The 13,897-nt window shown below is 39.6% G+C and overlaps 1 protein-coding gene across 14 annotated transcripts in view; it reads left to right on the top strand.

Annotated features, from left to right (window-relative positions):
* Window positions 1-13,897, top strand: part of CEP112 (centrosomal protein 112) — a 569,199-nt gene that overhangs the window by 1,223 nt on the left and 554,079 nt on the right. For all 14 annotated transcript variants that reach the window (XM_010379988.2, XM_030923682.1, XM_010379989.2 and 11 more), the window contains exons 2-3: window positions 7,281-7,394; window positions 12,659-12,849. In XM_010379988.2, the coding sequence (XP_010378290.1) occupies window positions 7,289-7,394; window positions 12,659-12,849 (297 nt within the window). In that variant the 5' untranslated portion in view covers window positions 7,281-7,288. The remainder of the gene's footprint in view (window positions 1-7,280; window positions 7,395-12,658; window positions 12,850-13,897) is intronic.

Here is a 13,897-nt window from a genome sequence, read left to right as displayed (position 1 = left end):
TCTGTCGCCCGGGCTGGAGTGCAGGGGCCGGATCTCAGCTCACTGCAAGCTCTGCCTCCCGGGTTTACGCCATTCTCCTGCCTCAGCCTCCCGTGTAGCTGGGACTACAGGCGCCCGCCACCTCGCCCGGCTAGTTTTTTTGTATTTTTTAGTAGAGACGGGTTTCACCGTGTTAGCCAGGATGGTCTTGATCTCCTGACCTCGTGATCCGCCCGTCTCGGCCTCTCAAAGTGCTGGGATTACAGGCTTGAGTCACCGCTCCCGGCCTTCCGGTTTTCTTTAATAACCCACAATATATTTAAAATATGATTTGATTGACCAAAATGGATTTTACACAACTTCCAAGAACGTTTGTTTTGTTTGGCAAGGAGTGTGATATGAATGAAGTGTATTCTTTCCTTGGCAGTTGTGACTCCTTTTTTTTCCCCAGACCTTTTAATACTTGTGGCTTGGTTATGTTTGCTGACTCTAGGGTAGGTAAGCACCTGAGAAGGTCTTAGCCCATTTTGTAGCTGTCCAAAAAGAAACTTAAGTTTAAAAAGAGACAACATGGGTGAGTTTAATAAAAGACATGATCCAAATATAGATTGTAGCTATAAGCAAGAGTCACCCAATTTACTTCTTTTTTACCTTTGAAATTATTTATTTCTTTGAGACAGTCTTACTCTGTGGCCCAGGCTGGAGTGCAATGGTGTGATCTCAGCTCACTGCAGTGTCCGTCACCTTGGTTACCTTTGAAATAATTTATATAACTGATAGGCACACTATAATTACTCTAAGCCTAAGCCAAAGATGTTGCTTTACTTAATTTTCAATTCTAGTAATTTAAATTTTCAATTCTGATAAATGGTGTGAAACTTTTGATAAGTTGGAACTAAGTAGATATAATTTGTGAATATGATGTAATTTGTTTTAAAATTTCTGTTTATTTTTCATTTTCAATTTTTTTTTTTTTGAGATGGAACTTTGCTCTTGTCACCCAGGCTGGAGTGCAGTGGCATGATCTCAGCTCACTGCAACCTCTGCCTCTCGGGTTCAAGGGATTCTCCTGCCTCAGCCTCCTGAGTAGCTGGGATTACAGGTGCCTGCCACCACGCCCGGCTAGTTTTTGTATTTTTAATTGGCCAGGCTTGTCTCGAACTCCCGACTTCAGGTTACCCTCCCGCCTTGGCCTCCCAAAGTGATGGGATTACAGGTGTGAGCCACTGCACCTGGCCCATTTTCAATTTTTTTTGAGACAGGGTCTCACTTTATTGCTTGGGCTGGAGTGCAATGGCATGATCTCGGCTCATTGCAGCCTTGACCTCTTGGGCTCAAGTGATCCTCCCACCTCAGCTTCCCGAGTAGCTGGGACTACAGATGCATGCCACTATGCCTGGCTAATTTTTGTATTTTTTGTAGAGACAGGGTCTCACTATGTTGCCCAGGCTGGTCTTGAACTCCTGGGCTCAAATGATCCACTCACCTTGGCCTCCCAAAGTGTTTGGATTACAGGTGTGAGCCACCACACCTGGCCAATAAGATGTAATTTGTATAGCAAGAATTCCTTGAAGGTTTGAAATGTTAGTTTTTTTGTTTCTTTTTCCATTTCTTTATTTTTTTTTGGAGAATAATTAAGGGACAAGAAGAAGCAGATTTTTAGTTTTTACCAAATGTTACTTTGATTCTTTATCTTTTTTTTTAAATGTATACTTCAATATTGCATGTCAATATAGCAATAACAATTGCCTTTCTGCTTTTCAAAATACTTTTTTTTTTTTTTTTTTTTGCTGTGTCACCCAGGCTGGATTGCAGTGGCACCATCTCAGCTCACTGCAAACTCCGCCTCCCGGGTTCAAGTGATTCTCCTGCCTCAGCCTACCAAGTAGCTGGGAATACAGGCGTGTGCTACTTTGGCCAGCTAATTTGTTTGGTAATTTTAGTAGAGACGGAGTTTCACCATGTTGGCCAGGCTGGCCTTGAACTCCTGACTTCAAGTTATCTGCCTGCCTCAGCTTCCCAAAGTGCTGGGATTACAGATGTGAGCCACCGCACCCGGCCTTCAAAATACTTTTTAATTAGTTGGAGATACTGCTCACTTATACATAAATGGTCAGATGTAATGGATCTGCGAGCTAGAGGTTTCAGAATTTTAATCTGAGCTTTGTGCTTGATTTCATGATTTTGAGTTAGTCATTTAATGGTTAAATTTTAGTTTCCTCTAATGTTAAACACTAACATTTCCTGCCCATGTCAAAGGATTTATTGAGAATTAGTGATTATGAGGAATCTTTTCTATTTAACTTTAGCTATAGATGTTCTCAGGCAAATGTTTGAGTACATGGGCAGTATATACTCTTTCAGCCCTGGAGTACATCTAGGCCAGAGCTGTGCTTTAAAACTCTGGGTTTATGAGTTTCCTTGGGTTTGTTCATCCATTTGAATTGTTGCTTTTCAACATTATGATCTCACATCCAGCACTGGTATCATAGCCTTCTGTTACCAAGTACATAACTGATGGAGTATATTGTACAGATGTAAAACAAAACCAACCAACCAAACAAAAAATGATGAGTACCTGGTAATAAGCTAGGTACTTACTAAGATGTGTAAATCGTGGTCCCTGCCTTCCAGGAGCTTCTCACAGATAAGATATGTAAATAATAATACACAGATGTGTAAAAAAAAAAAAAATAACAAAATGGTAAATGCTGTACACCGACGTGAACAGTTTACACTGAGAACAGAGCAACAGCCAGTCTAGGGTAAGGGGGGCCAGCTTCACTCAGGTGACATTTGAGCTGCATTTACCTGACTCCAGGTAGAGGGAATAGCCTATGAAAAGGAGGTGGGATCAGATAATGGCTTGGGGGTTTGATCATGGTGAGGAGTTCATTGTGGCAAGAGGGAAGTGGGCATTGGTGTAGTTAGGCAGAGTAAGTGTGTGTGTGTGTGTGTGTATGTGTGTGTGTGTGTGTTATGAGAGACAGGCCTAAATGCAAAGGTACTTTTATGCCTAACTTTGGGTTTGGATAGTATTCTGTTTTAGGCAGTCACGAGAAATTTTAAAACAGGAAGCGATAGGCTTAGCTTTGCCATTAGGAAACTCATTCTGGAGCAGGTGAGGAAAATGGACTCAAGTAGAGAAAACTGACAGATGATGAGGCTGCCGCAGTTCAAGGAAGTGGTGTGCAGGCCTTTATCTGAGACTGTGGCAATGAGAATAGGGAAGCAGGCAGATTTTGAGACATTTCTCAGCATTTATTGATGTATTGGTTTATGGGGGTTTAGAGGATGGGAACATTGAAACTTCTAGCTTGGGAGATGAAGTAGATGATGATGTCATCAAGCAGAGTACAATGTAGAACAGATTTATGGAGAAAAACATGAAGGATTTTTTCTTGAGCATATCAATCTAAGTAATAAACAGGACATTAGTGAATAGGTCCAGGAGCTATTGTAAATGAGTCTGGAGTTGCAAAGAGAAGCTGGAGTTTGGAATACAATTTAAGGGTGAATGGCATGAAATGAATATTTGAAGTGATGGTACTGAATGCAATCACTAAGCGACAGTGTGGAGTCAGATTGAAAGGAGACTAAGGAAAGAGCACTGGAGAGTCCATATTGACTGGAGAAGCCAGAGCCATTGAGAGATCGAGAAGGAATGATATGAGGCAGTAGGGGAGCCAGGAGTGAATGGAACCACTGAAGTCAAAGAGGAGTTTCTAGGAGTATGGAGTTGTCCGTAGTGGAAGATGCTGTGGAGATGTCAAATAGGGTGCAAACTGAAGACAGCCCTTGGGATTTGGCAATTAGTGGATCACTGGCAAACTTTGAAAGATTTTTACTACCATGATTGGGCTAGAAGAGGTGATATACAGGGGGTGAGATCTGGATAGAAGTTGATGAAGTGGAGAAAGTAAGTGGATTTGGTGAGTGGAATGCTAGAATGAGGGGAGATTTTTAAACAGGAAGCGATAGGCTTAGCTTTGTCATTAGGAAACTCATTCTGGAGCAGGTGAGGAAAATGGACTCAAGTAGAGAAAACTGACAGTAGGGAGACAGATGATGAGGCTGCCGTAGTTCAAGGAAGTGGTGGGCAGTCCTTTATCTGAGATCGTGGTAGTGAGAATAGGGAAGCAGGCAGATTTTGAGGTATTTCTCAGCTGCCATCAGAGGGGAAGGAGTCAGTGGAGATGGATAATTTTACATAGAGAATAGGCAATTGACAGAGGACAGGTAGAGGGAGAGTTATTGTGTCTGATACAGGAGCAGAGGTGGAAGAGTGTTTTCTCTGAGAGGTAAGTTGAGAGGTGGGAGGAATAACATCTTGGGGTGGTACCACCTGACTATTATTTTTTCCAGAAGCGGGATGTATGATTTTTAAATTGAGAGTTAGGAGAGGCTGGAGTTATTTAAGGGGCTGTAAGATATTTGGGAAAAGTTTTAAAGCTGCTTTGTGGAGTAGGAAAGAGCAAGACTCCTGAGGGTTCAGGTAATGTTGGAAGCCATCTGACTACAAGGCAGTGCCATTTTTCTCCAGCAACCCTGTAGAGCATAAAGGAAGGCATCAAGGGATTGCAGCCTTGCCAAGTAGAAAGGAAAGATCTAGTGGAATAAGAAGACAGTATTTAAGAAGACAAGAGGCGGCTGGGCGCGGTGGCTCATGCCTGTAATCCCATCACTTTGGGAGGCCGAGGCAGACAGATCGCGAGGTCAGGAAATCAAGACCAGCCTGGCTAACACAGTGAAACCACGTCTCTACTAAAAATCCAAAAAATTAGCTGGGCGTAGTGGCACGCACCTGTAGCCCCAGCTACTCGGGAGACTGAGGCAGGAGAATCCCTTGAACCCGGGAGGTGGAGGTTGTAGTGAGCCGAGATTGTGCCACTGCACTTCAGCCTGGGTGACAGAGTGAGACTCCATCTCAAAAAAAAAAAAAAAAAAAAAAAAAAAGAAAGAAAGAAAAAAGAGGACAAGAGGCTGGTATCAGAAGGGTTTCTTTCTTTTTTTTTTTTTTGAGACGCAGTCTCGCTCTGTGGCCCAGGCTGGAGTGCAGTGGCTGGATCTCAGCTCACTGCAAGCTCCGCCTCCCGGGTTTACGCCATTCTCCTGCCTCAGCCTCCCAAGTAGCTGGGACTACAGGCGCCCGCCACCTCGCCCGGCTAGTTTTTTGTATTTTTTAGTAGAGACGGGGTTTCACCGTGTTAGCTAGGATGGTCTCGATCTCCTGACCTCGTGATCCGCCCGTCTCGGCCTCCCAAAGTGCTGGGATTACAGGCTTGAGCCACCGCGCCCGGCGGTATCAGAAGGGTTTCTTTGCAAGATGACTGAGATGAGAAAGGGAAGTACATGGTAGTCAGATGGTTGGAACCTCGAACCTCATGAGGGATTTTGGGGCTGGCGGAGGAAGAGCAGCAGTTGGGAAGTGGCAGGATGGATCTTGGTGTTTTCCTTTCAATGCGTGGTTGGGTGGAGAAAGTGAAAGACTACAGAGGATGCATGAGAGAGTGGGTTGGGGGCCTAGGGGGAGAGAGAGAGAGAGACTGAGAGAGATTATGAGAGACCTTGGCTTACCTCTAATGACTGAGGAAAGTAAAGTCAGCAAGCGAAACCTAGGATTTACTTACAGAGACAGGGTAGAAACCTCTTCTTTCTATGAAGAGGTTGATAATGAAATGGTGGAAACCATTTGATAATGTGGTAAATATTAGAAGCTGGTTTAGCAGAGAGAGGGCAGTTTGTGGAGCAAGATAGCTTATGAGGCAGAACAAAGCTTTTCACCAAATATAGAATTTGGAAATGGAATAAATGACAAATTGGCACCATTCATAATGTAAAGGTAGTGCACATCCCTATCAGGACATTTCACAATTTAAAGGAACATGTAGAGTGTGGATGTATTTTTAACTTAACGAATTTTGTCAAAACCTACACTTTTGATTTTTGGGATTCACCCTCTTTGTATTCAGTGTTTTTCTTGTTAATTAGAAAGAAGTATGATGACCAATATTTTACAGTTTTTAAAGAGGATTAAAAAATTTAAATTTGGCGGGGTGCAGTGGCTCATGCCTGTAATCCCAGGCATGGGAGGCTGAGGTGGGTGGATCACGAGGTCAGGAGTTCGAGACCAGCCTAACCAACATTATGAAACCCTGTCTCTACTAAAAATACAAAAATTAGCCAGGCATGGTGGTGTGTGCCTGTAGTCCCAGCTACTCAGGAGGCTGGGGCAGGAGAATCGCTTGAACCCAGGAAGCGGAGGTTGCAGTGAGCCAAGATTGTGTCATTGCACTGTGTAGCCTGGGCAACAGAGCAAGACTCCGTCTCAAAAAAAAAAAAATTAAATTTATATACAGCAAATGCAAATGCACTTTTATTTGGCATATAGTGCTATCAGTTTTTACACATGTGTAGGTTCTTATAACTTCCTCCATTGACAGTGTACAGAACAATTCCAACACGCCAAATTGTTACCTTGTGCCATCTCTTTATGTTCAGACTCTGTCCCCACTGCTAACCCTGTGAGCTGCTGATCTGTTCTCTTTTTTTTTTCTTTTCCTTTTTTTTTTTTTTTGAGACGGAGTCTTGCTCTGTCGCCCAGGCCGGATCTCAGCTCACTGCAAGCTCCGCCTCCCGGGTTCCTGCCATTCTCCTGCCTCAGCCTCCTGAGTAGCTGGGACTACAGGCGCCCACCACCTTGCCCGGCTAGTTTTTTGTATTTTTTAGTAGAGACGGGGTTTCACCATGTTAGCCAGGATGGTCTCGATCTCCTGACCTCGTGATCCGCCTGTCTCGGCCTCCCAAAGTGCTGGGATTACAGGCTTGAGCCACCGCGCCCGGCCTGATCTGTTCTTTATGCCTACACTGTTTGCCTTTTCTAGAGTGTCACACAAATGGAATTAGACAGAACCTTTGTTGAAAATCAGTTGTTCATGTTTGTTTTGGTCTGTTTCTGGATCTTTTCCATTGATCTGTCTGTCCTTTCACCAATACCAATTGTCTTGACTACTGTGGCTTTGGAGTACATCTTAACATCTGGTAATGTATAAGTTCTCCAACTTTGTACTTTTTCAAAATTGTTTGGACTCTGTAGTTCCTTTACCTGTGCATGTAAATTTTAGAATTAAGCTTATCTCTACAAATAATACGGCTGGGTTTTGATTGGAATTGCATTAAATCTACAGGTCAATTTGGGGAGAACTGATATTTATCTCGTTTTTTTTTTAAATCTCTCTCATCAGAATTTTGTAGTTTTCAGCATACGTATCCTTAATATTTTGATTTAAAATATTTTACAGATTGGATTATGGAAGTGGGAAGTGAAGAAGAAAAATGGGAGAAGCTGGATGCAGAATTTGATCACTTTGTGGTTGATATGAAGCCCTTTGTTCTAAAATTACCCCATAGGACAGGTAAGATTATGTTTGAAAATTAGATTCTTAAGATTAATTTTTTTCTTTATATTATTTAGTCAAACCAATGAGCTATCAACATGGAAGAAAAACTGAATTTCTCTAGTAACAATTTTTGCCATTCGCATGGGACTGTTTGCACCGAGTTGTTCAAGGGTAGATAGAAATTCAGTGGTAATGTCCTGCCTAACTGTGGAAAGATCTTATTGTGATGCCTCCTCTCACATGTCATGAGCTTATAGCACATGGATCTCTAAAGTTAGCTACAACCTTTTTTCTCACATCTTTTTCTTTTCTGTACGGAAAATTTTTCTCGCAAATTTTTCTTCTTTCTATGGAAAGGGCCAGAGACAGAAGGAGCCTACTGTTCTCCTGTTCTCCGGCCCTTGTGTCTATCAAAGCAGAAAATAATCTATTGGTCTTTTATGCTTATTGGTTGGCAGAACAAAATCCAGTGTGAATAAAGTTTTGTTGTTATCTTGTCTCCAATTCCTGGCCTGTTATTTCTAATTATGGAATGAAAGTCTTTTTCTCAAGTTAGAGAATTTTCATGTAACTTAAGGCACTAGAGAGCAATTGGAGAGAATTTTGGGGACTGGGAAGATTCTCTAAGCCATAGTAGGCATAAGATTGGCTGTAAAGGTAAATGTGACTTGGTAGCTTTTGAGGGGTAGGTTTGGAGTGAGATAAAAAAACTATGGCTTTTTCTTTTTCCAAGTTGCCTGTTTCGCTGAGATGTCTGAGTGGACTCTATATTCAGTGAGGAACTGACTCAGTATTAAATGTAGTAATTCCCCCTTATCTTGAGGAATATGTTTCAAGACCCCCAGAGGCTGCCTGAAACAGCTGATAGTACTAAAACCTATATACGCTCTGTCTTTTCCTGTACATACACACTGATGATTAAATGTAGTTTATCAATTAGGTACAGTATGAGATTAACAACAATAGCTAGAACAATTATAACAATATACTGTAATAAAAATCGTGTGAAAGTAATTTCCCTCTTTCTTTCAAAATATCTTATTGTACTGTACTCACCTATTTTTGGACTGCATTCGAGTGTGGGTGACTGAAACAGGAAAGTAAAACCACGGATAAGTGGAGACTATTGTATTTATTCCAGGGAGTTGTGTTAGGAGAAGGGAGTATGATATATAAATGATGCATTCTGTGGTCACCTATTGTTCTAGGGCCTTCAGTCCTGGGTAAGTTGCATGGTCTTCCCTTGAAGATTTCCTCCTCTGCCTTCTTCTCTTGACCTTGTCAGGCTTTAACTTCATTCTTCCTCTGCTATTTTTCAAATGAATATTTCATGTCCCATGACTCGTTCATGATTATTTGAATGATATCTAATGATATTTTTATATTGCATCGTCTTCTGATATTCACTACCTTTTTTTCTTTTTGTCTTAGATTTGCTGATTAGGAAACATTTGTATTAAAATTTCTCATTGTAAATGTATTTCAAATCAAACCATCCTCATATTTTATCTTCTTTAAAAAAAAGGTTTTAGGGGCCAGGCGCGGTGGCTCATGTCTGTAATCCCAGTACTCTGGGAGGCCAAGGTGGGCGGATCATGAGGTCAGGAGGTTGAGACCATCCTGGCTAACATGGTGAAACGCCGTCTCTACTAAAAATATAAAAAAAAATTGGACGGGCGTGGTGGTGGGCGCCTGTAGTCCCAGCTACTTGGGAGACTGAGGCAGGAGAATGGCATGAACCTGGGAGGCAGAGCTTGCAGTGATCCGAGATCATGCCACTGCACTCCAGCCTGAGCGACAGAGCGAGACTCCATCTCAGAAGGAAAAAAAAAAAAGATTTTAGCTACATAAAATTCATTAATTGTAATCTTTGATTCCTTGACATATTGTCAGTATTGGTACATCCGTGGCTTTCTTTTATTTAGTTTATAATGAGCAATCTGAAACTCACATCTTAATCAAGAACTAGAAATTAATAATAAATTACATCTTATTGCTAAATTCTACTTGTGATAATGGGTTTTCCCATTATTTTACATAGAGGAATGCATTCTTTCATTAACCAAATTGTACTAAATTCTGGGCATTAGAATATTATATAGATTTAAATTTGCTATGGGATGTGGAAAGTATGTAGATTAAAGAACTATTTACTTAAGTTTATCAGTTTCACTTTTGTATTTTCGTTTTTTTTTTTTGTTGTTGTTGTTTTTTTTTTTTTGAGACGGAGTCTCACTCTGTCGCCCGGGCTGGAGTGCAGTGGTGCCATCTCGGCTCACTGCAAGCACCGCCTCCCAGGTTCCCGCCATTCTCCTGCCTCAGCCTCCCGAGTAGCTGGGACTACAGGGGCCCCCCACCACGCCCGGCTAATTTTTTGTATTTTTAGTAGAGATGGGGTTTCACCGTGTTAGCCAGGATGGTCTCGATCTCCTGACCTCATGATCCGCTTTCCTTGGCCTCCCAAAGCGCTGGGATTACAGGCCTGAGCCACCATGCCCGGCCACACTTTTGTATTTTCTTCATGTTCATGGTGTTCCCAATATTTCATGAAGTTTGTTTTGTGATTATATAATTTTCACAGCAAAATATACAAAAATTTTTAAAGGCATAGGTTTCCAACCTGAAATTATATTTGCACCATAGTAAATCTGGTCTTAGTGATTTTTGTAGGTAAAACAATAAATGAATATGACCTTGGTAAACTAAAACATTAGAGCAGATTTATGATTTGCATTAGATATGTAATCCTCAAATTGACTTAGACTGATAAAAAATTATTACCAGAATAGTTTTCATGAGACCTAAAACAGTCCTGTGTCATGGCAAGATAATATAGACCTTTATATGTGGATTAAACTGTGCTGTAATTTTTAGGTAGATTTTGAAAAGAATAATTATTTTACAAAATGGCATGTAAATTGTGCTCAGTTATTTTTAAAGATGTTAAAACCCTCAACCGATCAGCTACAACTCCCTGGATATTATTGAATTTCATAAATAAAACATTCAAGATTTAATTTTAGAGTAATTTGAAAATGCTTAGATAAATCGGAGATTGCATTTTATCTCTTTCAAGGTTTACATAATTAAAATTGTAGAAAGATTTTTCAATATATCTAAAATTATTTTAGAGATGCAAAATTATAACAAAATTTTATCGCAGAAATGTATTTATAAAAAGTCTCCCAGCAAAGAAAAGCCCTGGGCTTGATGCCTTCACTGATGAATTTTACTAAATTTTCTTCTTGTACAAAGTAATCCCAATATTTCATGAGTTTGTTCTGTGATTACATAATTTTCACAGCAAAAAATACAAACTTTTTTTTTTTTTTTTTTTTTTTTTTTGAGACGCAGTCTCGCTCTGTCGCCCAGGCTGGAGTGCAGTGGCCGGATCTCAGCTCACTGCAAGCTCCACCTCCCGGGTTTACGCCATTCTCCTGCCTCAGCCTCCCGAGTAGCTGGGACTACAAAAATACAAACATTTTTAAAGGCATTCTTCTGTATATGGATATCAAGTTTTCAATACCCATATACAGAAGAATGAAGCTAGACTCCTGTCTCCCACCATATACAAAAATAAAAATGGATTAAAGACTGAAATCTAAGACCTCAAACAAGGAAACTACTAAAAGAAACATTGGGGAAAATCTTCAGGATATTGGTCTGGGCAAAGATTTCTTGAGTAATACTCCAAAAGCACAGGCAACCAAAGCGACAATGGACAAATGGGATCTCATTAAGTTAAAAAGTTTCTGCAAAGGAAACAATCAACAAAGTGACGACACAATCCAGCGAATGAGAGAAAATCTTTTCAAACTTTTCATCTGAGAAGGGAATAACCAGAATATATAAGGAGCTCAAACAACTCTATACAAAAAAAATCAAATAATCTGATTTAAAAATGGACAAAAGATCTAAATAAACATTTCTCAAAAGAAGACATACAAATGGTAAACAGGCATATGACAAGATGTTCAACATCATTGATCATCAGAGCAACGCAGATGAAAACTACAGTGAGATATTATTTCATCCCAGTTAAAATGACTTTCATCCAAAGACAGGCAATAACAAATGCTGGCAAGGATGTGGAGAAAAGGGAACTCTCCTGCATTTTTGGTTGGAATACAAATTAGTGGAGTGACTATGGAGAAGAGTTTGAGGTTCCTCAGAAAAACTAGAAAATAGAGCTTCCATGTGATTCAGCAGTCCCACTGCTAGTTATATACCCAAAAGAAAGGAAATTAGTGTATTGAAGAGATATCTGCACTCCCATGTTTGTGGCATCTCTGTTCACAATAGCCAAGATTTGGAAGCAACGTAAGTGTCCATCAACAGACAAATGGATAAAGAAAATGTGGTACATGTACACAATGGAGTACTATTCAGCCATAAAAAAGGAGACCCTATCATTTGCAACAACATGGCTGGAACTGGGGGACATTATGTTAAGTGAAATAAGCTAGGCACAGAAAGACAATCTTCACATATCCTCAGTAATTTGTGGGAGCTAAAAATTAAAACAATTGAACTCATGGAGATAGAGAGAAGAATGGTTTCCAGAGGCTGGGAAGGATGGGTACAGAGGGAAGTGGGGATGGTTAATGGGTACAAAGGCATAAAGTGAGTAAGACCTAGTATTTGACAGCACAACAGAGTGACTACAGTCAATAATAATTTAATGGCATATTTAAAAATAACTAAGTATAATTGGATTGTTTATAACACAAAGGATAGATGCTTGAGGTGATGGATAGAGACCCCATTTATCCTGATGTGATAATTATACATTACATGCCTGTATCAAAATATCTCATGTACTGCCTAAATATATATATCTACTGTGTACTCACAATAATTAAAAATTTAAAAAGTTTTTTAATGATAATCTAGAGATTTTATTTTTGTGAAAGTGTTTCTTTGCGTTTGTCTTTCTCATTAACCAATTACCTAATAACATTACATTGTAGACCAGGAGTTAGCAGACAATGGCCCATGGGCCAACTCCTGCCCACAGTCTTTTTTGTCAGGTTTTATTGGAACATAGTCATGCCATTTGTTTTCCTACAGTCTCTGAGTGCTTTCACACTACAGTGGCAGCATGTTTGTGCCAGAGCTCCTATGGCCTGTGAAGCCTAAAGTATGTACTCTCTGGCCTTTAACAGAAAAGGTTTGTGGGTCCTTCTTTTAGACTAAAGCAGGTGCTATTATAGGTCTTTGTAATCGAATGTTTCATTTTATAAAAAATCAAGTTTCTAATAGTTCTTATGTATTTCTAGAACGGCAGAGGTGTGCTCTTTGGATTAGAAAGCTGTGTGAGCCTTCAGGAACAGGTGCAGGAATAATGGGGAGGAAGAATCGGAACCTGTATGCAAAATTGTTATTGCATATGCTTAAACGAGGTGTGCTTGAAGGCCCTTTTACACACCGACCTGAACCCGGGACACTAAAAATTCTACCTTCATACATGGTAGGTATCAATGAACAATATATATATATATATATATATATATATATATATATATATATATACACACACACACACACACACATATGTAAGTTTCATTTTTTATAAAAAGCATCAAGTTACCATCCCTTTGGGGAATGGTAATACTATTAGGTTGTATGTGCTAGGTAATATATTAAAATTGTGTTTTTGTTCTTGATTCATTTTTTTCCACCTTTGATAAAATACATGTATTGCTTATAAGAGGAGTATCCTTACTGATTTATTTATCCCTCAATATTCAATAATATTTCTAAAAAACTGAAAATGAAATTTTTTATATTGAGCTTTACTTTCTATTAATTTTCACTGGATTATAATGGTAATTTTTATATAATTCAGTACTTTCTAGTTTTTAAACTCATATACATTATTTAAACATTCATGAGAGGTTGAAGTGCGTGATTTGTAAAAATTCTTTCTACTCTAATAAAATGACAGTAATAAGTTGGAGTTTAAAAGTCATTTTCTGTACTTAATTTCATTGTCAAAATCAGCTTTATTGCAAAGGCAGTTATGATTATGCTTGGTGAATAAATTGTCACTGTCCTGGTCCTTGTAACCATAAAATATACCTTGGTTTGTGTGGCATTTGAGTGCCGGTACTTGAGAGATCTGGAGTACCTGGTATTGGTAAGTTTGGTAGTTGCTATTAGGATATATATGTATTTTTTCCACGAACTGCAGAATTCTGTGTGATGTATTTTAAAACTATTTATATTTTATCAGTTTACTTAAAGCATAGTTTAGTCAAGTGGCATGCTGAACATTAGAGAATAATTCCTATTTTCTGTGGCACAATGCCAAAAGTTTTAATGACTATATCATTTAAAAGAAATTTCTGTGCATGTCCCATATGGAGTGGAGGGTCTTGTGTCATCCTCCCTAAAGAACAGTGCCTTGAGGATTTTGTTTGTAGGATTGGGAGAATTGTTGCAGAGGTGTGCAGTCAATGCAGAGTTTTCTTTAGAAATGTGTAAAGGTAGAACATTATGAAGCACATCTAGATGTG

Source organism: Rhinopithecus roxellana, chromosome 19 (assembly GCF_007565055.1).
Source record: "Rhinopithecus roxellana isolate Shanxi Qingling chromosome 19, ASM756505v1, whole genome shotgun sequence".
Classification (NCBI taxonomy): Eukaryota; Metazoa; Chordata; class Mammalia; order Primates; family Cercopithecidae; genus Rhinopithecus; species Rhinopithecus roxellana.
Note: the sequence above shows the minus strand (reverse complement) of the source record. Positions and strands in the feature narration are given on the sequence as shown.